This window comes from Erigeron canadensis, chromosome 8, assembly GCF_010389155.1.
Source record: "Erigeron canadensis isolate Cc75 chromosome 8, C_canadensis_v1, whole genome shotgun sequence".
In the NCBI taxonomy this organism is placed as follows: domain Eukaryota; kingdom Viridiplantae; phylum Streptophyta; class Magnoliopsida; order Asterales; family Asteraceae; genus Erigeron; species Erigeron canadensis.
Genome location: NC_057768.1, coordinates 38242506 through 38269185, shown reverse-complemented (window position 1 = coordinate 38269185; position 26680 = coordinate 38242506). Strand labels below are relative to the sequence as shown.

The 26680-nt window shown below is 33.1% G+C and overlaps 4 protein-coding genes across 6 annotated transcripts; 2 read left to right on the top strand and 2 right to left on the bottom strand.

Moving 5' to 3' along the window:
• The first annotated feature begins 10219 nt into the window (after positions 1–10219).
• LOC122610783 (protein DMP10-like) lies at positions 10220–10906 on the top strand. The gene has a single exon (XM_043783740.1). The coding sequence runs from the start codon at positions 10220–10222 to the stop codon at positions 10904–10906; it is 687 nt and encodes a 228-aa protein (XP_043639675.1).
• Positions 10907–11553: 647 nt separating this feature from the next.
• LOC122578262 (stress response protein NST1-like) lies at positions 11554–15275 on the bottom strand. Of its 2 annotated transcripts, XM_043750178.1 has the most exons (6): positions 15177–15275; positions 14548–14670; positions 13175–14334; positions 12740–12862; positions 12461–12610; positions 11554–11917 (listed from the first exon to the last, which is right to left on the bottom strand). In XM_043750178.1, the coding sequence occupies exons 3-6, from the start codon at positions 14243–14245 to the stop codon at positions 11783–11785; spliced, it is 1479 nt and encodes a 492-aa protein (XP_043606113.1). In that variant the 5' UTR covers positions 14246–14334; positions 14548–14670; positions 15177–15275; the 3' UTR covers positions 11554–11782. The 2 variants fall into 2 exon arrangements, with proteins under 2 accessions (XP_043606113.1, XP_043606114.1); XM_043750179.1 differs by lacking the exon at positions 14548–14670.
• Positions 15276–18745: 3470 nt separating this feature from the next.
• LOC122610782 lies at positions 18746–19816 on the top strand. Its single transcript, XM_043783739.1, has 2 exons — positions 18746–19175; positions 19401–19816. Exons 1-2 carry the CDS (start codon positions 18746–18748, stop codon positions 19814–19816), a joined length of 846 nt encoding a protein of 281 aa, XP_043639674.1.
• Positions 19817–22939: 3123 nt separating this feature from the next.
• On the bottom strand, positions 22940–25092 carry LOC122580317 (ACT domain-containing protein ACR4-like). Of its 2 annotated transcripts, none has more exons than XM_043752593.1 (5): positions 24973–25092; positions 24772–24886; positions 23922–24577; positions 23727–23831; positions 22940–23298 (listed from the first exon to the last, which is right to left on the bottom strand). In XM_043752593.1, exons 1-5 carry the CDS (start codon positions 25081–25083, stop codon positions 22957–22959), a joined length of 1329 nt encoding a protein of 442 aa, XP_043608528.1. In that variant the 5' UTR covers positions 25084–25092; the 3' UTR covers positions 22940–22956. The 2 variants fall into 2 exon arrangements, with proteins under 2 accessions (XP_043608528.1, XP_043608527.1); XM_043752592.1 differs by having other exon boundaries at positions 22940–23308; positions 23728–23831; positions 24973–25065.
• Between the last annotated feature and the right edge of the window lie 1588 nt (positions 25093–26680).

Genomic DNA, 26680 nt, shown 5'->3' with positions numbered 1-26680 from the left:
TTATTGTCTTTATGCAATTGTTAAAAAATTATAGGGTTGATTTCCATTTTATTTGGTAGGTAACATCGTCAAAACGTATTTTCATATTTGACTACGAAATAATGAACTTGGCAAAAGATCGTTATGCAAGAAAATCCTACTTATCCACGGATACATTGACAAAACGGTCGTAGGAATGAAGATCCTTCAATAGAGCGGAGATGAATGAGAAAGAGGCCCTACTCACTACAAAGGAATACACTACAACATCCAACTGCACTCATGACTCTCCTGCATCAAGTTGACCGCCAGAAAGGAGCTTCGGAACATGTTGACGAAAGCTTCTGAATTGAGGGCTAGGTCAGTGCAAGAAACTACTTTGTCTCCGCGGTAGAAGAATAACCCCGCTCTCTAGCCAACTGCCTGTTGATCAAAGTGGAAGGAACGTGTCACATTAGAGGTGAATAGTGCTTGGATGGTAACAATTACAAATATACTTTAGCAAATACGAGAATGGTAGCCACGCTATGCAACAACGATGGCATTGACAGTGATGTGGTGACAGTGACGGTGGATATCTTTTAGAAGATAGTGAAATGATTGTGTAAATTAATTCATTAAAGGTAAAATGGTAATTTTTCATGCCCAAAATATCTTTACTTTTCAACATGAGAGTATAATTTTCGTAGTATATAATTTTGTATTAACACATGACGTTAGTGATGGTTAAGTTAGTTCTAGATAATTAGGTTATCGTTAAGTTACGCAAATAGTTTTTAAATATATTTATAATCGGTGGTGGTGATATTTACATCATTACTTTTTAACCTTATAAAACCAAACATGCATATATAATACTTGTTATGTTATATAATATTTTGAAGGGATTAATTACGGAATGACTAATGTACTTTTTGGTTTGTACATGGTTGTCCATTATACATTTTTTATTGATATATATTACCCACAAACTTATAAAACTTGTACATGGTTTGACCATTATCTTCAAATCTGATTCTCTCTCATCTACATATCTTCAAAACCGCTTCACTCTCTAAAAAAACACAGATTCCGGCAAAAGAATCCTACATTTCGGCAAAAGAAATCCAGATTCTGGTCAAAGAAAACCCAAATTTTATGTATACAATACAACAGATCCGACCAAATATGTATCGAATCAACCCTTTTCCATAATATAGTGAAATTTATACAAACCATTTATCAATATCTATGTATACAACAGAACATATCCGGCCAAACAACCACTAGATCTTTCTTTCATCTTAAACCCCAAAACACAATATATACAAAACAAGAAAAGAAGGATTCATTGAGTGATTAAAGCGACCGTGTGAGAAAAAGAATCGGAAAACTTACCGATGAGATTCCGGTAACTGAAACATACCGGTGGTGGAGGACGTTTGTTGTTGACGCGGGTGCATATTAGATTTACGTTCTATTCTTGAGTTTTATTTTAAAAGAAAAGAAAGGATAAGATTAGATAGAGAAAGAAAGGATATGGAAAAAATCTTTTCTATCAAAATCAGGCCATATTGGCCAGAAAGTTTTTGAGTGTAAAAACCATTACTTTTCCTTTCTTGTAAGAGATAAAACTCAAAAATATAAAAAGATCAACTTTCTTATCTTTTCTTTTTTTTTAAAACAGAAACTCAAGAATGTAGTGTTAGGGTTTTGCTTGTTTCTTCGACCAATTAACAGGTTCTACCAGTTTCCGACCAAACATCTGCCGCAGGCAGTTAATTGATGAGCCCTCAAAATCAATAACAACGTTTGCATCAATTAAACACAAATAGATATAGAGATATGTGAGTTTTGGATCACCGTATGTATATATATTATATCATCCCTTTCCTTAAAAACCATTACTTACATATTTAGATTTTATATGGGCCTATTTATATTATATCACCGTATGTGTATATATGTATTTATATGGGCCTATTTATATTTCAAGAAAAAGTGAAAAGAAAAAATCTGTTTTTTTTTAAGGTATAGAAATAAATTTATAGGTTTTCTTTTGCCAGAATATGGGTATTTTTTAAGAGAGGGAAGCAGATTTGAAGATATATAGATGAGAGAGAAGCAAATTTGAAGATAATGATCAACCATGTACAAATTTTATAAGTTTGTGGATAATATATATCAATAAAAAAAGTGTAATGGACAACCATGTACAAACAAAAAAGTATGTTAGTCATCCGTGATTAATCCTAATTTGAAACATATATTTGATAATATACTGTTAAAATTAAACTTAAAAGTTAGTTAGTGTTCTAAAAAACATTACCCATTTATGATACCGTAGTCCCAAATATGATATGATATGATAACTTTAATCTTATTCATAATCACATGACAAACATAATAAAACGTATTGAAAAGTAGGGCATCAGGGCCACTTATTTAAGCAAACAGATCGAAGACCAAATTAAGGATCCGCCTCATTTGAATAGAACAGAACTAGCACTCTTAGCGACAATGGTGAGTTGTAGCATCCAATTCAAGTTGAGGGGATTCTCTATTGTTGACCGAGTCCATGACCAATGGAACCACATGGCGGACACTACTACTCCCGATTATAACATCTTTACACAATTCTTCGCCGCGATCCAAACCTTTTTCAGAAACTTGATCCCTTCATTCACTGACATACTCCCAATAGCCGCACACTATCTCTTAGCCGCTGTCATCCTTATCGCGTGTATTTGTTTCATCGTCTTCTTTTTCTCGTGCCTTGTTTCCACTTTCAGTTTCTTGTTTATGTGCATCTCATCCGTTGTCAGATACCTGTTTATGGGCATTTACTCTATTGTCAAAATCTTGTTTTTATGCATCTTTTATGCCGGCAAATTCTTGTATTTGGGGTTATCTCGCACCATTTACTTTATTTACTCGGGTTTGATAAAGTGTATGTGTGTGGCACCACCAGCGGTGAAGATGATGGTTGCACCTGGCAGGGCTCCGTTAATGATGGCCAGGGCTGCATTTGAAGCCAGTCCAAAGGCCTATTTCGCGGCCCTTCGAATGGTTTCTGGCTAGTTTAATTTTGGATGGTGCGATGTAGTTGTGAGGATCGATCGGATGGATATCCACTAATTGGTTGTTGCTTTATTTTTGATCAATGTTTATGTTCCCAACTTCTGTTTAATTATGATGTTATGTTATGTTTTTTATGTTCAAGTTTTTATGTTTGGGTGACCTTTCTTTTCTTCAAATACGAGTAATGTTTTGTTGCGGGCATTAATTACACTGAGATTATTTTATCAAGCGTACTTTTAGATCTATATAATCTACAGTAATTTCTTTATTTACGTAACGTTATTTAACTGATGGCGGGTTGTTTGTGAATTTGATTTTGGTTAAAATTGATCCAATTGTTTCATTTTTGTCTTGCAAAACTTATAAATTATAGTAGTTAAAAGGATCGTACATTTCTTAGAGCATTTGTAAATGGTCGAACCACATCAACGTGGTTGTCAACTTCCACTAGGACCGGAACACCAATGCGTTTGGGGGTGGTGTAGCTCAACCAGGCTATAGCCACAATGGAAAGGGACGAGCTGGTTAGTTTGTATTTATCTTATAATATGAGGTACTGTGTGATTCCGATATTTTTTCAGTATGCTTTTTGTTAGTATAGACGTATAGTGCCTTATATTGTTGTGTGATTGCTGAGTGCTTAATTACCGATGTAACTATCTTTTAAGTATGATTTGACGCCTCCATTACATATGGTCTAGCTTACCACAAAAATTTTTAATTCTAAAATGATTTAGTGGCTAATTGCAATGATAAACCAAAAATAAGGATATTTAATTAGTTCACTCCAATGAATGATAGTAATGTAATGATAATCTAGACGGTTATAAGGTCAGTCCTTATAGCTACTTCCTTGGTGCGTCTGATGCATCACCAAAAACGGACGCTAGTAGCACGGCGGCGTCTATTCCCGCGTCCGGACCGTTTATTTCCACTATAGACGCGCATTCTTGCTTGCTAGTGGGTCCCGAACTCGAATTTGTTAGCTTTTAAAATTTTTTATAAAAGAAAACCTTTTTGCAATTTTGCATGTAGTGTGTGTGTAGGATATATATACATATATGTATGTAGTGTGTGTGAGTGTGTGTAGTATATATATAGGTGTATATATAGAGAGAGACATAGGAAGAAGATGTTCGATCCGTATTATATTATATATAATATAATATTAAAGTTCGTTTTTAACCCCTCAACTTTAAGTTATTTACGAAATAGTTTTTATAGTTTTAAAGTTTTACTTCTAAACCCTAATTTTTGATCTAGATTTTGTTTAAAATTTTATAAGATTTGTTATTATTATTAATAAAAGTTTTATTATATTTGTTTTTAATATAGTTTAGTTTTATAAAAAAGAAAAATTAAATAAAGGATGAATAGTGAAAAAAGTGAGAAAGAAGTGGTAATATAAGGAGGTGTGTTCTTGCATAGAGAAAACAAATGAATAGTAAAAAAAATGGATAAGAAGTGAGGAAAAAATAAGTAGTATAAGGAGTGCTTAAGGAATGAGTATGCACATTGGTTTGAAATAGATAAGTGCATGCATCATTAGTAAATTAAATGCTTTTGGATTTCCCCAACTTAATCGGAAATCGTATGCCGTTCACCTTTGCCAATCGTCAATCATGCAGTGCGCAACCTTCCTTTTAAATATTCATCTTCCCAAAACATTTCCTAGAGAAATGTCCTAATCTTTATCTTCTCAATAAAAATTAAAATTATCTATTTACTTTATATCCTACTTAGAGTTGTCTATCGGAGTATGTAATTATGATATATAATAAAGTATTACCTATGAATGATTATCTGTATATTACTAGGTTTTTAACTATATACTACCAATTATGTTTTAAAGTTTAACATTGTATGATTTGATGGTATACAACTAATAAAGAATAAATTTACAAAATATTTCCCATACCTTTCCTAGCTTCCAATATATCTTCCAATCATCTTTCAAAGGGAACAAAATTAAAAATATCATTAAAAAAACAAAAAAGGACAAAATTTAAATATACATTAAAAATACATAAAAATCCATAAAAACAATTGGAATTCTATGACAAATTATAAGTTTCGAGCGAGAGTTTATGGTGATTAACCAAGTTATAAGGGTAATAAAATAATAAAAACTTTTGCCTATTAATTTTTCTTAAATTAATAGAAATTGTACCAAGAACCGAAATGCGTTCTCATCAACACGAAATGCGTCCTCATCATCACTCGTCAACACACAATGTCATGTATCCGTGTGATGTGACAAGTCACCATGTAGTTGACAATGAGTGGTATATAAGGAATGATATTCCTCTTAACCTATTTTTTTTTTAAAATCTATTTAGTATATTAGGGTTTTTGCTAAACAAAGCCCAAAGAGCTTTTGTTATTGTATATTAATTAGTTGTGCACTTACTATAAAATTCAGGGGCCGACATTTAGTTAGAAATATACAACCTTTTTATGCGCGTTAAATAAAGCCCTGAAGGCTTCTTTTAGCATTTTCCTAGTATAAAATCATGACATATATTAAAATCACAACATGAAATTAAAAAAAAAATAGAATTAGTGATACATATGTCATGTTTCAATGATTTTAAGAGAATTTTTTTTTTATAAGGATCTTAAAAAAGATTAATCATCCTCCGTAATATAATGACCATGACTTCTTTTTCTTACACTACAAATAATGTTGTATTTGTCCACACTTTTAGTTAGCGGGAACAAATTAAAATTTTGTCACATTTTTATGTGTGTAAAATTATGTAGAATTAAAAGTGTGTAGAAATTTCTTCACACTAAAAAGTGTGTAAAATTAAAAGTTCACACTTTTTAGTGTGAACTTTCATAATTATGTGTGAACTTTCATAATTATTTTGTAACACCCCTTTTGTCCACGCTAACTAAAAGATAAACTATAAGATAAAAGGTAGTAATATTTTTATAAAATGAAGAATACATATTTGAAAAAAAGTGGTCGTGATTAAAAATGTAGATTATATTAATTTAGAAAATGTAAAAATATAATACATTTAAAAAAATTATAGATAAAAGATATTATACATGGCAAGAAAATGGAAAGGCAATATTACCGCACATAGGTTCGATCTTCATCTCCTACAAAGGTTGGGGGACCTTTTTTATCATTTAGGTTGGGTAGAGGTAAAGTCTGCCTACATCTTAATCATCCACGGAAGGCGGCACTCAACAGTTTCTTTCTTTCTTTCTTTCTTTCTTTAAACTATGTAGTATTATATATATTACTAGATTTTTTTTACCCGAACAAGACTCTACGTAGCTTTGGAAGATTTGAAGTTGGCTGGCGTCATCCATGGAATTCAGGTCGGTGAGATTTCTTTATCTCATTTAATTTACGCTGATGATGTTCTCTTCATGGAGGAATGGGCGAAGGATTTTTTGCAAAATATTTTGATGACTATTTCTTGTTTTCATTTGGCGTCTGGTTTAAAAAATAATTTGCATAAGTCCATAATTTATGGTGTTGGGGTTCGAAGATCGAAGATCGATCGTTTTGCTAGAATTGTTCGTTGCTCGAGGGAGTCTTTCCCGTTTATTTATTTGGGTGTTCCTATTCGGGCGAACATGGCAAAAATTGATTCTTGGAAACGGATTTTTGATAAGTTTTCTAAGCGGCTATCCAAATGGATAGCAAATCTGTTGTTTGTTGGGGGTTGTGTTACTCTTATTTCGTCGGTTCTAGGATTGTTGGGTTCTTATTACAATATTACATGTCGTATGCCTAATATGGTAAGAAAAAGACTTGAATCGATGCGTGCAAAAATTTTTTGGGTTGGTGATGAGAATTCTAGGAAGATGCATTGGATAAAATGAGAAAGAGTGTTAGCAAGTAAACACTGTGGGTTGGAATCGGTTCCCTTGAGGCTCTAAATAAAGGCTTGTTGTTAAATTGAAGATGGAGATATGTAAACAAACTCTCCAAATTCATTATAGTTAATGTATTAAAAAATATATATTTACCTGAATCCTTTTGGTCTTATACTTCTGATGGACGTGTAAACCATGAGGTGTGGAACCAAATCTCCAAAGTGGCTATTGAGTTGAATAATCTTAATATTATCCCCATGTATGTATTATCTATAAAAATTGGCAATTGCCAAATAAACTTCGTTTTAGCATGACATTGGATTGGTGATATTCCACATAGAACACGCTTTACGTACTCGGCTGTATATTTTAGAGCTAGAAAAATATTGTACAGTTTCGGATAGATGGAGCTGAAGTGAGTTTGTTGCGCATTGGCGAAGACCTATTAGGGGTGGGATAGAGGAAACCGAGTAGAAAGATCTTTGGGCTTGCATTAGCAATGTTACTATTGCCAATAATGAGGATAGGTGGAATTGGTCGTTATCAAACGTCATTAGGTATTCTGTTAAAGATGTTAGGATGCGGGTTGATGATGCTTCGTTACCTAATGCTTCGAATGTCATTCGACGGTGTAATTTGGTTCCTAAAAAGGTTAATATTCTTGTGTGACGAGTTTTGCAAGATCGTATTCCTACCCGAACAAACTTGGGGAACAAGGGGATAGATTTACCTTCGATTCTCTATCCACTTTGTGCATCCGAGGTTGAAACTACTCAACATTTATTTTCGATTTGTACGATTGCGGAAAAGCTTTGGAATCTAATTATTATGTGGCTCAGTGTTCCAGTTTTACAACAGTCATCTTTAGGTGCACCAACTAGATGTTTTAAACATTAAGATGAGTAAGAAGCTTTTGCATTGAAGCTGTAATTTGCTGCTTCATTTGGATTGTTTGGAATCATCGGAATGATTATGTTTTCGCTAAAAATCATAAGCTTTCAGATTTCCTTTTCGACAATATAGTTTCTCAATCGCATTTATGGGCTACTAGCAGAGGCAAGAAAGTTTTGGTCTCGCGTGATGAGTAATTTCAAAACCATTTATTGTATCCGTAATAGCTTTTGTCTCATGATTATTAAAGGTAGTTTGTTTTATCCATTTTGTAGTTCTTATTCCCTAAAGACTTATATGGGTTTGCATAAAAAACATCACAGGTTAGAAAACCGGTGGCTCGACCCCTGTTAGTGAGGGTTTTTCTCGTGTCTTGTTCGTAAATAATGCGCGTCTTTTGACCCTTTTTGCATAGCTCGCAGTTCAAGTCTCAAGAAGAGTCTAGGATAGTATTGTTTTTCATTAATCCGTGACTTTATAATCGTAAGTGTACTTTTTTGACGCCATTTAGTGCTTTGCTAGATGCCATTATGTTTATTTTATAATATATTGTCGTTCAAAAGAAAAAAAAAGTTACTTGTAATGAGGGATAAGATGTAATATCAAATTTTTTTTTTTTTGTAAAAATAAAATAAAATAAATCATTAATAATTTGCTAGAGCACAATCCTATTTATGTCACTGAGTGTTTCGAAATTTTTTAAAATTTTCATGGCAAGTAATATAAAATATAGTTAATTACAGAAATCGTCCATGTCGTGGTACCTATCTTGCAGGTTTCATCCCCAGTTTTCATAAACTAAAGTTTTAGGGAAAAATAGTTTGCTCTGTTAACACTTTTAGTCCTACCCTTAAACACCTGTTTATAACCATGTCACATGATCCACATGTGATGGCTAATCTCGTAAATTCCACCCTTAACACCCCAACCACACAATTTAATCCCCATTTTCATTGTTGTTATACTTTCTCTCTTTCCTTCATCATATATTCATATCTTATTCTTCATATTCTAGATATTTTCAAAATAACAAAAAAAAACCCTAAATCCATCAAAAATTATTCATGAAAACAAACATTTATTTTTTTTAATGATCCAATAACTCTCTAAATTTTAAAAAAAAAACCCAAAAATTCAAGCAATTCCTATATAAAGATTCTATATTTATATATTAAAAATCCTAAACCAATCATTCGTAATTTACCTTTTTTTAGCCTTAAAAATTGATACTGCTATTCAAACCTCCATATATAATACAAGGTATGGCCCATTCCTCTTACAGTCTTACGGGCCTTATTGTTTGAGTTGAAAATTTGAAAGAGAACGTAGACATATAATGGCCCATCAATCATACCTAATTAAATGATTCATATATAACAAGGAAACAATACTCGATTTGTGACACGATTGTTGTTTCTTTATCATTGTACCAGCATTTATCAATACTATATTATTAAAAAAAAATAACATTTAATCATTGGACTCCACTTAGGTGGGTGGGTCATGCTCCGGAGGTGAGATTTCCCCAAGGTCTCGGGTTCGAGTCTTGGGTTTCTCATCTCAAGGTATTTTCCATGAGGAAGGGGGTTGGAGGTCCAGCGATTTGTTGGTTAGAATTGCCTTCAGCACTTCTGAATCGAAACTAACTTTACAAAAAAAAATGTAATATTTTCACATAGCACCCATTATAATAATTTCACATATACTATTAAATTTTCATCTTTTAAAAATCCACATTAACCTTTTACATCAATTACTTTTATATCAATTATCTACACCACTCGATGTCACCTCCACTATCAACAGTCGCCCCGATCACCACACTGTCACCGCCCGACCAACATCGCATTACGCGGGTACTATTTATTGACAAAATATAACTTATGTAATTGGAATCAGGCAAGCCTCTTCAAGAGAATATCATTATTCAATCTCCATAGGAAAAAAAAAATCCAAGTAGATCTTAACAAGTACAAGTTAAGGTGTATCATGTCGTTATGGTTGAACATATTATACATTTAGCTTCTGACAAATAGCAATGTTTAGATAGATTACAAAAGTTTAATTAATAAAAAAAAAATTCGTTACACAAAATTTAAATTAACAATACCAACCAACCACGTGCATTATATGACCCAAAACATAATCCCGACACTCTTCGATTTCGTGTCTATAATTCTAACTTCTAGTTTTTCAAATTGACGAGTATGATATTATATTGTTTTAGGGCCATAATGTCAATATCTGAATGACAACAATTTGTCTTATATATATAACAATTCTAACGATCTAACGATATATTCGAATATTGACGCAATGACCTCAAAAGAAACATAACAACCGTAACAAAATCCACTCTATATTACGTTATCTATCTATACCTGTTAAAAACCTATATAAAATGAAAATTTCCTCCTTACTTTCTCATCTCCTCCCCTTTCCTTCCACCATGGCCGATAATGATCAATCCCTACAAACAGCACCGTCACCTCATCTGCATTCCGGGCGTCATCAGTCAAGGAGAAGAAACTGTCACGGTAAGTCCACACACCCGGTCCACAAGACCTTTGCTGCGGCAAACAACCTAGCTAACCTTCTTCCAACTAGCACGGTTCTTGCCTTTCGTGCACTTACTCCATCATTCACAAACCGAGGCACTACTTGCCTTCCAGCTAACCGCTACCTCATCTTATCACTAACCGGCGTTTCTGCCTTTCTTTGCTTTCTATCTTCCTTCACGGATAGCTTCATTGATCCCTCAGATGGAAAACTATACTATGGTATTGCAACTTTTAAAGGATTGTACCTATTTAACTACGGAACTCATCACCATCGTTGTAATTATGATCAAGAGGCGACGGTTGTAACTGATGAAAATGAGGAAGGATTGGAGAGATTTAGAATTAATGGAATAGACATTGTTCATGCTTTGGTTTCTCTTGTTGTGTTCTTGGTGTTTGCTATAAGCGATACCGATGTGCAAAACTGTATGTTTCCTGAATCAGGAGCTAATTTGAATGTTTTGCTAATGAATTTGCCTCTTGGTGTTGGGATTTTGGCAAGCTTTCTTTTCACCATCTTTCCAACTACACGTAGAGGGCTCGGTTATGCAGATTTCCCACTTCATGAGAAATGAATTCAGTTGCAGCCCTCTCTCTCTATATATATACATATAGATGTCAATATTGAGCTAAATCATGTCTACAACTGGGATCAACAGCGTCATGGTGGTTGGGTCTTGAAAGTTTAGATTTAGCAAATACCATTACTAAAAAAGTAATATATATATATATATAGATTCACTCTCCAATTTATGTTAACAAATGCTACAGACCCTTATCTAAAGGGAAAAAAAAAAAAAAAACAGATATGTAGATTCAAGCCTCAGCACCAGCTGTTGAACAATATTGTTTATGTAATTATACACAGATTAATTATGATCATTCAATTTGGCGTTGTTGATTTGCTTTTGGTTTTTGTGAACAATTAATTAATAATTACAGATTTATCCTTTAATACACAAACAAATATGCTTTGGATGAGGCAAAATAAACTAGCAGATATCTTAGGAATGATAAGCTAATAAAATTTAACTTACAACTTGCACCAACACTAAAGATGACCTTGCAAGATTTGATGAAATAAAGCAGGATATGTTTGAATATGTGGAAATAACCAACAAAGGGACATCAGGATATAGCACTGAAAATCATCTCAAATACTTTCAAATGGCATGAAGCATTACAATACATAACAGATTACACAGTAGAGCACAACCCAACATTCAACTCATGTAACCTTCATTAATTAGATAGTAAATGTGGTCATGGACTTATGACAGCCTGAGGGCGATCTTTTCATTCTGAAAAGGGCACGGTGATGGATGCAACATTCCATTCGCTAAACATGCCTTACAAAAAGGAAGATGTAATACCGAATAAAGATGACATTCTCGAAATAATAAATGAAAACTATGGAAACAAATCTCTCTAAACTATACAGAAGTAATGCCTTATAATGACAGCTTCTCCTTCATACGAGATATAAGCTTAAACTTTTCTTCGGACTCGACCTGCTGACGCATATCAGACCCTGAAGCTCGATCTGGATGAAAGCTAAGTAATGCCCGCTTATAAGCTGCACGTACCTGCAATCATTGTCACATTTTGTTTAGCATACACAACCCCCATTCTAAAAACGTTATATAAAGCATGCAAAGTTATACAATTGCAGTACACTCTTTTGAGATACCATTAGAACCAGACATTCTTTTACCTTTTTCTCATTCAAGTATATACCCATTTTTATCGTCTATGTCCTTTACAATCATTAAATGCTAACATAGTAACATAGACTCTACTACAGATGAATTTTGCTAAGATGGACAAGTTCATCTATTGGCATCTCTTTTTTCTGTTATTTCTACACTACTATTGTTATTCAAAAACAATAAAAATTGAGCACCTCCTTCATCCCCACCAGTCACTCAGACCCATTGGCGTTCCTCACATCCACAAGCCAACGAAGAATCAGTAGGATTTTCCTTTAGTGTTCATAAATAAATATTTTTGGTTCCCAAAACATACAGAAAAAAGATTTGACCTTTTATTTGTGTTCTGTATTTGAATTTCAGCACAGAATAAAAGACAGATATACATGGTAACACACAAAATAAAGGAGTGCGACTCACCTCATGTGATAAGGGAACATGGCCATTACCAACTTGGATTCCTAATCCACGCAACAACGAAGCCATATCCAGACACGTTATTTCCAGCTTCTTAAGCTTCTCTCTAAATTCCGTGCGGTATTTTTCTTTCAAATTCATATTTTCCTCGTCCTGGTAAATGATATAATGGAGAATTAAAACAATGGTAGTTATAATCATCATCACAAAAATAAAAGGAGCCATTATATACATTTAATAAAAAAAAAATCAGCAATGAGACACTAGATAAAATCTACAGACCTTTTTTTGAGTTTCCCGGATTTCTTCCACACGTTGCTTTTGTCTTTTCTCCATGTCCAATAAACGCAAGCTTTCAGCTTTTTTTCTTTTCTGCATACGACGCAAGTTCTGGGCTTCTTCTGCCTGCAAAAAGAAATGTCATATTTTCACGTTTAGTACCATTCACCTAAAATAATTGAATGTTATCAAAATAATTTAATCTTTATGGTACCATTCATCTAAAGTAATTAAATGTTATCATGACAATATAACCGTTATAGTCATATGTGACACTGATCATTCATATAAAATGCAAAATGTATTCCAAGTAAAATTAACCATAACCACTTTAATCTGTTCCAAAATTACCGTTTGGCCCATTGCCCAACCCGCTCACAACCAGCCCAATTTTACACCTCTGTATACTTTAATAAATGTAGAAGCTTTAGAAAGTACCTGAATCTTTAAGGCCATTTGTCTGGCTGACAATTCTTCTTCTAGTGCTCGCTTGTATTCTTCAGTCTCCTTATGCTTTTCACGTTGATCAATTATCGAGTTTTCAGTAGGGATATCATCAATGGTGGCTGCATTTTCAAGATCATCTTTTTCAGTTTCCCCTTCACTACTGATAGAAGGCCTCTGTCCATCGGTTTCAACCATATTTTCATCCTGAGGGATGGGCATCTCACCAGCTGGTAAATCATCTTTACCAGCATCTAAATTATCTGCTGTATCATGATCAGACAGATCGTCCTTACGGGAATTCTCACTTCTGAAAGATTCGGTTTTTTCCTCACAGTAGGTTGCTTTAAAGTTAAAAGCCTGAGCATATTTATATTTGTCATTACTACCACCATCAACGTCTATATTATCACTCCGGTCACAATCAGAAAAATTGTGTTCACGAGCTTTTTCATTCCTAAAAGAAGATTCCCCATTTTTCTCATGACAAGTAGCTTTAAAATTATAAACTTTCGAGTGCTTTTGTTTGTTCTTATTTAGTCCCAAATCATTGAGAGCATCCTCAGATGGCCTAGAAGAACTACTGTTATTTTTCCTACCACCATGATCCTTGTGTATATCAGCTTTTCTCTTCAATGATGCTTTTTCCCACTCTTCTTTTAGCTTCCCTGAAAAATCTTCCATGTACTCACAATCAGGACTCTCATCATCAGATGACTCGCTCTCTAAATGTGCACTAAAACCTCTTCTCGAATAAGTTCTTTTTCCTGTTGATAGCTTAACCGGAGAGATATCCGGACCATATCTCCTACTAGAAGAAGCACCATTCTCAAAATTTCTTTCACTATCTACATTCGCTCCAGTGTAACCAGCGCTGGGGCTTTCATCGTCATCTATTAAAATATACGTCCTCTTAGGACGACTTTTATCAACTGAACCTCGTAATTTTGTAAGATTTTCAGGTACATCAATAACAATGACATTATCATAGTTATAGGTATCCACATCAATCAAAACTATATTGTCAGACTCTATATTGTTCCTGCATCTACGTAAAGTCGTCATATCATCTACTTTCTATAGCTATTAACTATAAAAAATATTTCTAGAAGTCACTTCCAAAATCTTTGTTCTGTACTCCCATACACTTGTCACTGCAGATGAAAAAGCGTGGAATTACAATAACATATGTTAGATAATTGAGAATCAAATTAATTAGCTCGTTAAATCCAATAAAATACAACACCAATGATATAATATATGATGTTCCTGAACTATCCTCTACGAAATAAACATTGGCACAATTATATGAAACGGAGCAGCTAAGTTTTGATACCATGATACAGGGGTGCAGATCGAACCAGTACCTATATGGGCATGTCTTGCAGGTTGTTTAGGGTACAAAAGTAGAGGCCTTTGCCCAGATCTTTTTCACCAAAAAGCTGAAAAACTTGAGAATACGTTCAATCAAGATTCCTCCAGAATACGTTCTGTTATAAGAAGAAAACCAAAGGTCTCTAATTTAAAACGACGCTCATAAAAACTCGATTTTATAGTTATTAAAGTCTTCCACTTTTCATGAACAAAAACTCCAAATACTTACTAAACTAACAACCGAAAACAGATAACTGCTTTCTTCGAAAATTTTGATAGCTTTCCAACATTTAAGAAAATACCCTAATGGACTTCAAGTTCAAAACTTTACATGATTTTTAGACATAAATCTAAGGCCAAAAAAAAATGCTGATGTACCCACAATTCAAAATCAGCTTCATCAATAACCTTGATTTCAAACTATAGCCTATGCTTATATATATATATATATCAGGGGAACCAATAATAATATAAATAATTTAAACAAATATACAGGCAAAACATATAACATGGTTTCCAAAATCCAATAAATAATCTATAATTTAATTTAATCGAGAAATATGATACAAACGAAGAAACCCTAATTTTGAAATTAAGTAAAACAAAAAACAAATTACAATACCTGGTGATGATGATGATGATGATGATGAAAAAATTGATGGATGGGATGGAAAAGCGTGTGGAATTGAGAAAGGAAAGACTTTGCAAAATATTTGGGCAAAAATTCTAGATATATAAGATACAAAAAAAGACCCGTTTCTTTACTGGGTTATAAATACCGTTCCATCTACCAAAATTTTAAATGTGGTTTTTTTTTTTAATATATGGGTCGGTTATCTGTGTCACTCGGTTTAAACATGGGTTCTCTCTTTGATTTTAATTTAATAATAAAAAATCTCATAATTTGACTTGTAAAATTGGAAAAACTTGATGAAATCCTTACCGTAAACAAAAAGTTTTGAATTTAATATAAAATTAAAATAAAAAGATGATTACTTTCTCTACAATAATAGGGTAATCGTACCCGTTAATATTCGATCATCTCAAGTTTGCCTATGGCAAAACTAGAACCAGGACTTTTCCTGAAAAATGATGGCTGGTGGCGGTTTACTTTCTTTACAATAAACTCATTCACAAATAACGAATCCGTTAGTTTGTTTGTAGTATATTGGAGATTGGTAAGTTCAAAGATCATTCTTAAGGACGTATTGGTAATAATAGTAGTTAATGTATTTCAAAGAAACTTGATGGTTGTCACAATTTTTAATTAAACTAAATAACATAAAAGTAGATAAATAATTAAAAGCTCTCAACCGTTGGTCTACAAGAGTTCTACGGTTCTACCTAGTAATAAACTTTATACGGTATTTGCAAAAGAATAATAATAACAACAAACTTGCATGAAATCGGATCACATGCAAACTGCTAATTCGCCATTCATACTAATGGACTGTTGGATGATTTTTTTACAACCGAGATTCTTTCTCGAGGTTTGAATTTCTTTTCAACTCAACCTTAACTAAAATTCTCGCTGGGTTTACTTAATTAAGATCAATCACAAACCTGTTAATACGATTTAATCTTTTGATATACTTCTAAAGTCTGGATTCTCTTTCGATGCACCAAAAGTTATACATAACTATGTTTATAGCAAAGTCCAGTTGGCGGCTGGCCCAATAAACTTCTCTAGCCTCATTTTGTATGGGCTTAAGAGTTAAGAATCAATTGCTTTTAGCCCGCATGGTCATGTACCTTGCTAAAATGTTAATGTTGCATATCTATCTATCTATCTATATCTATCTATACTTCTATCTATATCTATAATATACTTACTATCTTATACAATGTTTTAAAAACCGGTATTTTAGTTATACCGGCGTGGAAAAATTTTCTGGTATTACCGGTATTATCGTTAACACCGGAAATACCGGCCGGTACGACTATTTTAATTTATTATATTTTTTGTGTAAAAATCTTACAAAACTTATTACAATTTAACAAAAATAGTTAAAATGCAATTATAATTTACTCAAAAATAATACCATATATGTATTTCATAACAAAATATAGGTTTTAAAGTTCACAAGTAACAAAAAATAACATTAAAGTATCATAAAAAAAAATTTTCAAAAAATCAAAATTTATTTTTTGAAAATACTGGAAATACCGGTATGGTAATACCGGAAAATACCGGGAATACCGGAAATACCGGCCGGTATTGAATAGTGAAAATACCGGACTTAAAATACCGGCGTGGTCTCCGGTACCGGTAATACCGGCCGGTATTTACCGATATTTAAAACATTGATCTTATAAAGCATTTTGCCCTTTTTTAAAATCTCAAAAGATAATTTGAACTACCTAAATTACCCCTCTTCTTTTTTCATTAAATTAAACATCTCTACCTAATATACCTATAATACCGTTAAATCTCAACCACTTATTTTCTTCTCTATCTTCAAATCTCAACCACTCATTTTTTCTCTTTCATCCATAAATCATTTTATTCCTTTAATTCATTCAAAATCGTTTACCTCAACAATTTATCGATAAATTATAAAAATTGTATGGATGTTCTTAAAATTTCATGTTATTTCATTAGAGATGTCATTTTATATACTTTCGATAATTTTTTAATTTCATGGGTGGAGCCCGTACGGCTAAAGCATTTGGATATCACACTCTATGACTTATCACCTCATAAGACCTATCATCCCCACCATCTCACCGCCGCATTGCGCGGGTACTATTGCTCGTCTTCTTTATAAAAATTATTGGATAGTGTTGAAAGTTTAAAATTTTTAGGACATACAAATTTCCTTATTTGTTCCTACACACTACTTATTCTCTATCCATGCTCTTCTGTATTCTATAACTATTTTTTTTTTACAAACATTATTATCTTTCTTTGGCATACAATTATAAAAGTAATACATAAACTAACCAAAAATTAAGAGTCAAAAACATAATAATCGTGACATGAAAAACCTTATACATGGTATCCGCTGCAATGCACGAATAACATGCTCATACTTGTATATTCATATCCAAACAAAATTTGGATATATACTTTCTGTTTATGAAGGAAACTAGCTATATGTCCATATAACATATATTCTCGCATATATTCAGTTCGTTAAATTTATAGTCTGGAATTCTGGATACCCTTAGGTGGACATATGACGAAACTTTTTTAACAAACTTTTTAGGTTACGAGCTTATATGACAAAAAATTTATATATTAATATATTTCGTAGAATCCAGATTTTAAATTGTTTTCAAAGACGATTTTTAAAAAATTTTTAGCTTGTATTGTATGCTTATGGTCCACTTACTTTTAATCATTTTTTAAATAGTTCTTAAAAAAAATGTTACATTTAACCCGAAACCAATATCAACTAGATCAAATCTTTTAAAGAGCCTTACATTCAAGTCTCGACATGTATCAAATATAAAATAAAATATTATGATGCATACAAATTTATTTTAAAAAAATATAAATATATAATAACGAAAAGATTGCTTAATGGTTTAACATAGACTAAGGCCGGTGCTTATGGCTGCGTCTCTCGGCGTCCGACGCGCGCCACCAGGAGGACGCCATTAGCACCTTTGCGTCTCCCATCGCATCTCGGTCGTTTCTTCCATTCTTAGACGTGCTTCTAGTGGTGGTGTGGGGTCTGTTTTGTGTCTACTAGCCGTTTAAATAAAAAAAAAATTTGTATTCAAATTTAAAGGTAACGGCTATTTTGCGGAATTTTAGTTATATTTTTTTAATTTTCAACCTCCTATTTATATTATATTACACTACCATTTTAAAACACAACAATCTAAACATACACATTCTTATAACTTTCAAAGCATTTCAATCACACACTACTACTAAAAATGTCTGGTTCATCATCATCATCATCATCTAGTGATGATTACAAATCAAATGATTACGAAGTAATCAATAATGCTATTACGCAAATGAATGTTGTTTTCAATCGCCAAGCCATAGGTGTGTGTGTTAACGTTATTTTTGACGAAGAAGAAAACCAAAGCCAATAAGCCTCAAGTTCTTCAAGACCCAAGTTGACTAGAAGGGTGATCCGGCGAGATCACGTGGCTGCCGCAAAGCTTTTATACGATCATTACTTTGCGCCAGATCCAACCTACCCACCTGACATGTTTCGTAGAAGGTTCCGAATGCGAAAGGATATGTTTCTGCGCATAGTGCGAGACATAAACTCCTTTGAAAGCATTGAACCGCTACCGAAACACTTTCAGTTCTTCCACAAAGGCCCGACAGATGCTAGTGGTCGTCCCGATTTCAACATTTTCCAGAAATGTACTTCTATCATACGCCAGTTAGCGTATAACTTTAAGGTTGATGCTTTAGATGAATACTTGCAAATGGCTCAAGATACGGGCTACCAGTGTTTAAACGCTTTCTGCAAGTGTGTTATACAACTCTATAGTGACGAGTATTTGAGAAAGCCAACAGAAGCAGATATCGAGCGGTTGACTGCTAAATGTGTTGAGGTTCATGGGTTTTCGGGTATGCTTGGTAGCATAGATTGCATGCATTGGGGTTGGAGGAACTATCCAGTGGCATGGCAAGGGCAGTACACCCGAGGCAACAAGGGACATCCAACAATCATGCTTGAAGCGGTTGCTTCATATAATTTGTGGATCTAGCGTGCCTACTTTGGCCCTGTTGGTTCGAACAACGACATCAACGACCTCAACGAGTCAGATTTGTTCGACGATTTGCTTGAAGACAGGGCTCCTAAAGTAGAGTTTTCGGTTAAGGGGGAGTAGTTTCAAAAGGGATACTACCTAGCGGATGGTATTTATCCAGAATGGGATACTCTTGTTAAGTCATTCAAGTGCCCACTAGACCCGAAAACCACCAAGTTCAAAAGATACCAAGAAGCTGTAAGAAAGGATGTCGAACGAGCATTTGGGGTTCTTCAAGGTCGTTGGCAGATTATTGAAAAATATGCGCGGCCATACAGTACGAACAAAATAAAACAGATCATGTTATGTTATGTGATTCTCCACAACACGATCGTTGAAGATAACGGGCACGCAATTACAGAGTTTGAAGAAGAGTTGATAGCTAATACTAGACTCCCAACCCGTACGTGGACTGAAAGGTGTTCGACGCAGCTTCGTATGTACAACGAGTTGCGTGATAGAAGGGCTCACCATCAACTCCGCAATGCTCTGATTGAACATGTTTGGAATCTCCGGGAACACGGCCATCAACGTTGATGTCTAGTTTTTAATTTCCTAATAATGTCGTTTTCATAATTTATTTACTTTCTGTTTTTTAGTGTAATTTTTTTTTATTATAAATGTAATTTGTTTGTTTTGTTAATAAAGTGTGTTTTATTAATTTTGTGAAAAAGAAAAATAAAATAATAAAATAATAAATGAATAGTGGAAGAAGTGGGGAAGAAGTGAGTATTATAAGGAGGGGGTGAGTATTCCCTCAAGTTAATCTCAACTTGAGAGGTAAAGTTAGGAGGATCATGACCATTAGATTGAAATCAATGATCAAGATTCAATATTCATCTTTAAATCTCAACCATTGATTTTGATCTAATGGTCAATATCATTGCAACTTTACCCATCAAGTTCTGATAACTTGAGGGAATCTCTGCCCCGAGGAGGTGTTATTAGAGAGAGAAAACTAATAAATAGTGGAAGAAGTGGAGAAGAAGCATCTCTTATAAGAAGTGGCCTAATCAGCGAGGTGCTGAGGTTATAATACGACCAATGTCCCCTCTTTTCTTGAATTTTACTTGTTTTAAAAGAAATTCCTCATCAATGAAAGTTTTGGTAATGGACCATTGTCGTGAATTTGATGAGTCAACACACCTAAGTACACGAATTTCATCCACGTTTATAATAGAATTATATAACATATATTGTTATTGGCTATTGCCAAGAAGCACATGATAATAAAACAGAACAGAATGGGGGACCTAATGTTCGATCCCTCTCGCCAATTAACTTTATTATTGTTCCTTATAGATTGATTTTTCTCCCATTTTTCTAACAATCACATATAGAAAATAAGCGATAACATGAGTACTGCAGCAATGTCCAAACTGGGTTATTACTTATAGATTGATTTTTTCTCCCATTTTTCCAACAATCACATATAAAAATAAGGGATAAATGGATATCATGAGTATCGCAGAAATATCCAAACTGGGTACCCGTTTTGGGAGGGATAACCATATATGGGTTGCCACACGTACGCCATTTTTCATGATTACAACCCGTATGAGTTATTACATGCAAGTTTTTTATTGAACAGTTCCATGATTATAACATTTTTACTAAATTCTTAATTTCTTATTACACAATATCCAGTTTGGTACTTCATGCATACTATAAGTCTATAACTATTTGATCATAGTTAGCTATATTTTGATACACTTAACCCTTTTACATAATATCACATCTAAGGCTAGCTTAGTGGTTAGAATGATAAACTTTTAAAAGAGATCTCTGTTACTCTGTTAGGTACGATTTTAGAGGTGACCATAAAAATATTCGAAAATAATGAAAGTGTATTATGGTTGATCGCTTGCTTCTGAGTTAAAAAAAAATATAAATTTTACACCTAAAATTGGATATAAACACTTAATTATTTAACATGTTATATGCATTTTTTTCTCTCTCCTAATATGTATCTTTGATTTTGTCACTTAAACCCATCATATTAAGTATATTTTTAGGTTCATAATTTAAGCCTATAAATCATTTTCCAATATCTAATCGTATTGATGTTAACGCATCATTCTTATCAGATATCACATGACATCCATATAGAAAACCACGTCAATAAAATGCCATCAACTTCATACATTGGTAGTACATACCTAGAAATGAGACATCTTTCTATAAAAGTGAAATTGGATCCGTACAATGTGACGGCGATCTGGTGATGGTGGCGACTGTTAGTGGTGACAGTATTAAGTGGTGTAAGTTGATGTAAATGTAATTGAAGTAAAGACGGGTATGAATGTGTTTTAAAAAATAACAGTATAGGTGTAAATTAATTTATTAAAAACAAATCATGAGTTTAAATTCGAGGGTAAGTATGTACATATACTTATTATATAAGTCATTAAGAACAACCGGATAGTTTCTATAATTATTGTCAAAGAGAGATTTGTAGAATAATCATTTCTCATGTTTATTTTTAAAATTATTTCCAATAGTAAGTGATGTATTCATAAATTTTCTTTCTTAATTTGATCTTTTAGTTTAATTAAAAAACATGTTTATATTGTTACATAATATAAAGTACTCGTATTATGATAATTTGTTATGATAATATCATATCTCACTTACAGTAAACTACTTCCTCTAGTTATAATTATAGGTTACATTGTTACTTGTAATATATCGTTCTAAACAAGATCATCCGAATTTTAATTAGCTAAAGAAAAGGTTATAGCTTTAAAGCCCAAGCCGATGAAAAGGACAAGCAAATAGCAAAAACCATAATTGCCACTTGGCGAAACCCCCCATCTCAACAGACTCACGACAATGTGTTGATCAACGTAGCATCTAGTGAGTGATGGGAAAAGGTTCGTGGTGCCAATAAGTGAAACAGATTGGTCTAGATTTTCTTAAAGTGTCATTACATCATTTTAACTCCCTTTTCTGACCAATTTCCATCTGATTTCACTTTTAAAAGTACATTTGGTCAAAAAAGGAGTTTGATAAGTTGCTTTCCATCGAACTCTTTTTTCCTATAAGCGGATTTGTTATACAGGTTGTTGATACCACTGTCAAGTCATTATCAATTTTAAATCAAATTAAGCTAAGTTGATCCGTCGTCAACATATTTTAGAGAAATTATAGGCTTTAGTATACATTGAGATGATTTCTAATTGTACATGTTACTTCAAAGTAACTATCTTTTTTTATTGATTCACAGCATGATATATGGTTCTTTTAGTGGCATCAAATCGGATAGAAAATGCTTCCTTTGAGACAAAATAAACAGTAGCTTTTGTATCGTTAAAAATTAGACTAACTTCAGATTATCCAACAAGAAAATAAAGAACAACGCTTCACTACAAAATAGGTAAAAGTAGACAAGTAGAAATCTTCGAATATGTACACCAATTAGACATCACTTTTTGTCAATCCAACTTCATATTGGAGTTCAATACTAGCAAATATTTACAGAAGTTGCTTTGAAATTGCAACAAAGTTAACATGAGTCATAAAAGATCATATAAAAAAAATAACCAAAGATAGGTAAAGTCCTTATATCATCATTGCTATTGGTTTGAAATTCTAGCAATGGATAAAGGAACCACTTAGCTACCAGATCTATGCTTAAACAAATATGAGCAAAAGGGAATTTAGTATTAGTGGCTCCCTTAAGAGTGGGATCTAACAAGGCCAAAGTTGCAAAAAGATTTGGACTTGAACAGGCCTCTAAAAAGGGACTTAGTGGGAGAATCTTGAGAAACTTGGTTTGAATCTTCATAGTTGCCTTTCACTTTAAGTATCGTCTGCCCGATTTCTTTCCTAATAGATTCGATAATCTTGAGGTCTACCGGGTACCCTGAAGCATCTTGAACATAGAACGTATTCACGGCCTTGTTGTCACGGGTTGCCACCTGAGCTCTTGTGACGGTGAGGCTATTCTCACGGAAGATACGAGTCACATTTGATAGCAGCCCAACTCTGTCTGTTGTGCATAGCTCTAGCTTTAAGCCCTGAATGATTACAAAAATAACAGATTGAGTTGTCAGATCCATGCATACAAATATATATTGTTATTACTCGTATAAATCAAAGATTTTGGAACGTAATATGAACACCATCTAAAATATCAATCATAATAAGTACTCGTAAATTTTATAAGAGATATTTTATCATGTTAACAGACCAAGTTGGCCCATCCTTGACCCTAGTGGGCTATATGAAATACAAACAAAACAGAACAATGGGTTGTTAATTTTCTAATAATAATATTGTAAGATCAATCTGCATAAAAATTGACACTAAATCTTTATCATAATCATTAAGAATCAAGTTGTAGCAAGAAAACAAGATGCCACAAAAAAACATAATCAAACAAATTGAGAATAGTTTGATAGTAAATAACTATACATATGCAAATCTCCACAATTCTATTGCTTACCTCAGACACTCTTCTTTCTATTGCTGCTTCAAGACACTGGATCACTCTTTGCCTCTCTGCATCTGATTTCACATGAGATCCATCAATATGTCTGATACAATATTCCTTCAAGACAAAAAAAAAAAAAACAATCAGCATATTCATTTTGACAAAGAATTAAAGAAAATTATAAACTAAACATCAAAATTTACATACATGAAGAGCTTCAGGTCCTTCAGCATCAACATTGCCATGAAAAACGACATAGTCCATATCGGTCAAAGTACAAATCGTATCAAACAAAAGTTTAGGCCGATCTTTACAACGAATAGTAACGACTGAACAATCTTTATCATACCAATCAACCACTTTCACATCAGGCCTTTGTTTATCATCTAAACCTTCATCATCATTACCCCTTTCATAATCTCTATCAGTCAACATCATTTGATGCAACCGTCTTTCGGTATGAGTAACACAATGTGCAACACATGTTTTCGCATCTCGCCTTTCATTGCTACCTTTAAGCACATTGCATAGCATTTGTTTAATTGTATCAAGTCTTTCTTCATCATCACAAATGGGTCCACCCGTTTCCTCATCCGTTACTTGCATTATTGATGCAGCCCGCCCGTTGTGAGTCCATAACTCGGCGTTTGACACGTTACACTTAAAATGTGTCAAAACTGCACAAAGTTCGGATAACAATCCGGGTCGGTCGCTTCCTGTTAATTCTATCACCGTGTGGTCGTTTGACCCGATCGATGTCACGGATGTCGTAAAGCTAGTTTCCGACCCAAGTGACACACGAACATAGTCCAAAACTTGTTCATCTCTAATCTTGTTTCCTTCTTGATCAGTTACATTAAACACTATACAAAAAATAATAAAAAATTTAATGTCACTTGATTTTATACTAACATCAAAAAGTTTTTTTCGCCTAGCCGTACAGAAAGTCCCCTGTTACCCTACCAACTATAACAGGTTCTATTCTAACTACATGTATAATTCTATAAATTAAAACAATATAATATATACATATATATGAGTAAATCAATATAATTACCATCCATGAACCAGCCTCCATCAGAGCTAATATAAGCCTTTGTGATGATAAAATTCAAATCAGTTAAAACTTGTACAACTTCCAAAAGTACTCCATGTTTATTTGCACTGTCCACCTGTTTGATGATATAATCATCAGTTATTTATAATTATGTTTATATAAAAAGATATAGAAACAGACAAGAACTAGAAACTAATTAACCTGAATAATGGTGGCATTTTGGCTAGAATCATTATCAATAACGACTCGAGGCGGGTTCATTCGTCGAACAAACTTCTGATATTCGTCTTCCATGTGTCGAGAATAGCTCATATTACATGTCTCTAAAAAAATTTCATGAAACAAATTATTATTATTATTATTATTATTATTATTATTATTATTATTATTATTATTATTATTATACAAAAAATAAAACCATAATAATTATACTATTAACGAAGATATGTAACAGCAATTAATACCCCAGATGAATATTCGGAGAATGAGTAAAAATAAAACGTACCCATTAATAATTAATGTTGATGAGAAAGATGTATAACTTGTAACGGCGAAAGTTATATGGATTATATTGTGTCTTGATATATTTTATATAGCTATGGCTATATAAAAATAAGAAAGAAGAATAAAGGCTCAAAATATTAAAGATTCTGTTTCCTTCTTAACTATTATTATTCGTAGTATCTTGTTTTAATTTGTTTATAGGAATATATTTGAAAAGTTGTATATATATGTAAATATGGTATCTATTACACACACATAAAAGTGATCGAAAAGAGTGTGTGAAAGTTCTGTTTCTGTTATCTTGTATAAACAGCTTGCTTTTAAGTGCTTAAAATGGAAGTTCTTAAAAACCGGTAAAATTTGTAAATAATGGCGGTGGGTTGTCTTGGCGCATGTTAGAATGGGTTGATGTATGGCGTAGTTTAGTTGTTGCCGTGAAATCAGTTAATGAAAAGTAACCGTAAAAATCTCCCATGGTTTGTGGAAAGAGTGAAAGATATTTACACATTATTATCATCATAGAGGTTTTGGAAAACATATCTTAAATTAAATAACTTGATTTCGGTAACCATACCAAATTACCGATTGTGATGTACGTTCTAAGTCTTTTTCTAACTTGTAAATTTTGTATAATCTGGGTGTTATGTACAAAAGTATTACTATATTAGTAGTTTTTTTTTTATTACATGATCTTTGACGGCCTTAAGATTTCAATTGGCTAGGTTAGAGTCGAAAATAGATGTGCCTTTGTTCTTAAGAAATTCAAATATATAAGCAATTTATTTAATGGATGAGACTCATGACAATAAAAAAAAATCATATTATTTATAATTCAGTCAATAACTAATTATTAAAATTAAATAAATCTATATATATTATGATTATACATATGCAATATATGTAGAAAACTTTTAATAATTTTGTATCCCATTAAAACATGTGTTTTGGCGGAGGTCGAGTTTGCCCCCTTTAGGGACTTCCCAACCTTTGATGGAACCATAGTGTACATATTTACTACAAAGTTGCGGAAATCGTTAATCGTTATCAGGTCGAATTACAAGCGAGTTGTGAGTACTTGGGCGGTGAGTACTCGGGGTCAAAGTGGCCAAGTCTCGGAGTATTTGGAGTAATCGACCGACTCGACACCTTACTTTGTAACGAGTATTCGAAGAGTACTCGACTTTACTTGGTGAGTTTTACATTTCTGCCTTTAGATATAAAGTACTTAACTCGTTTAGGATGTGTTTAATTATAGTGCTCTTTGCCCCCTAATATAGATATTTATGAGTTTACATGCTTACATACTTAGTATCTTACTAGGGTTGTAAACGGTTCGGTTTGATTCGGTTAGCTAGAAAATTTGAACCGTTTTCCGGGTTTCAGTTCGGTTCGGTTATTTATAAAT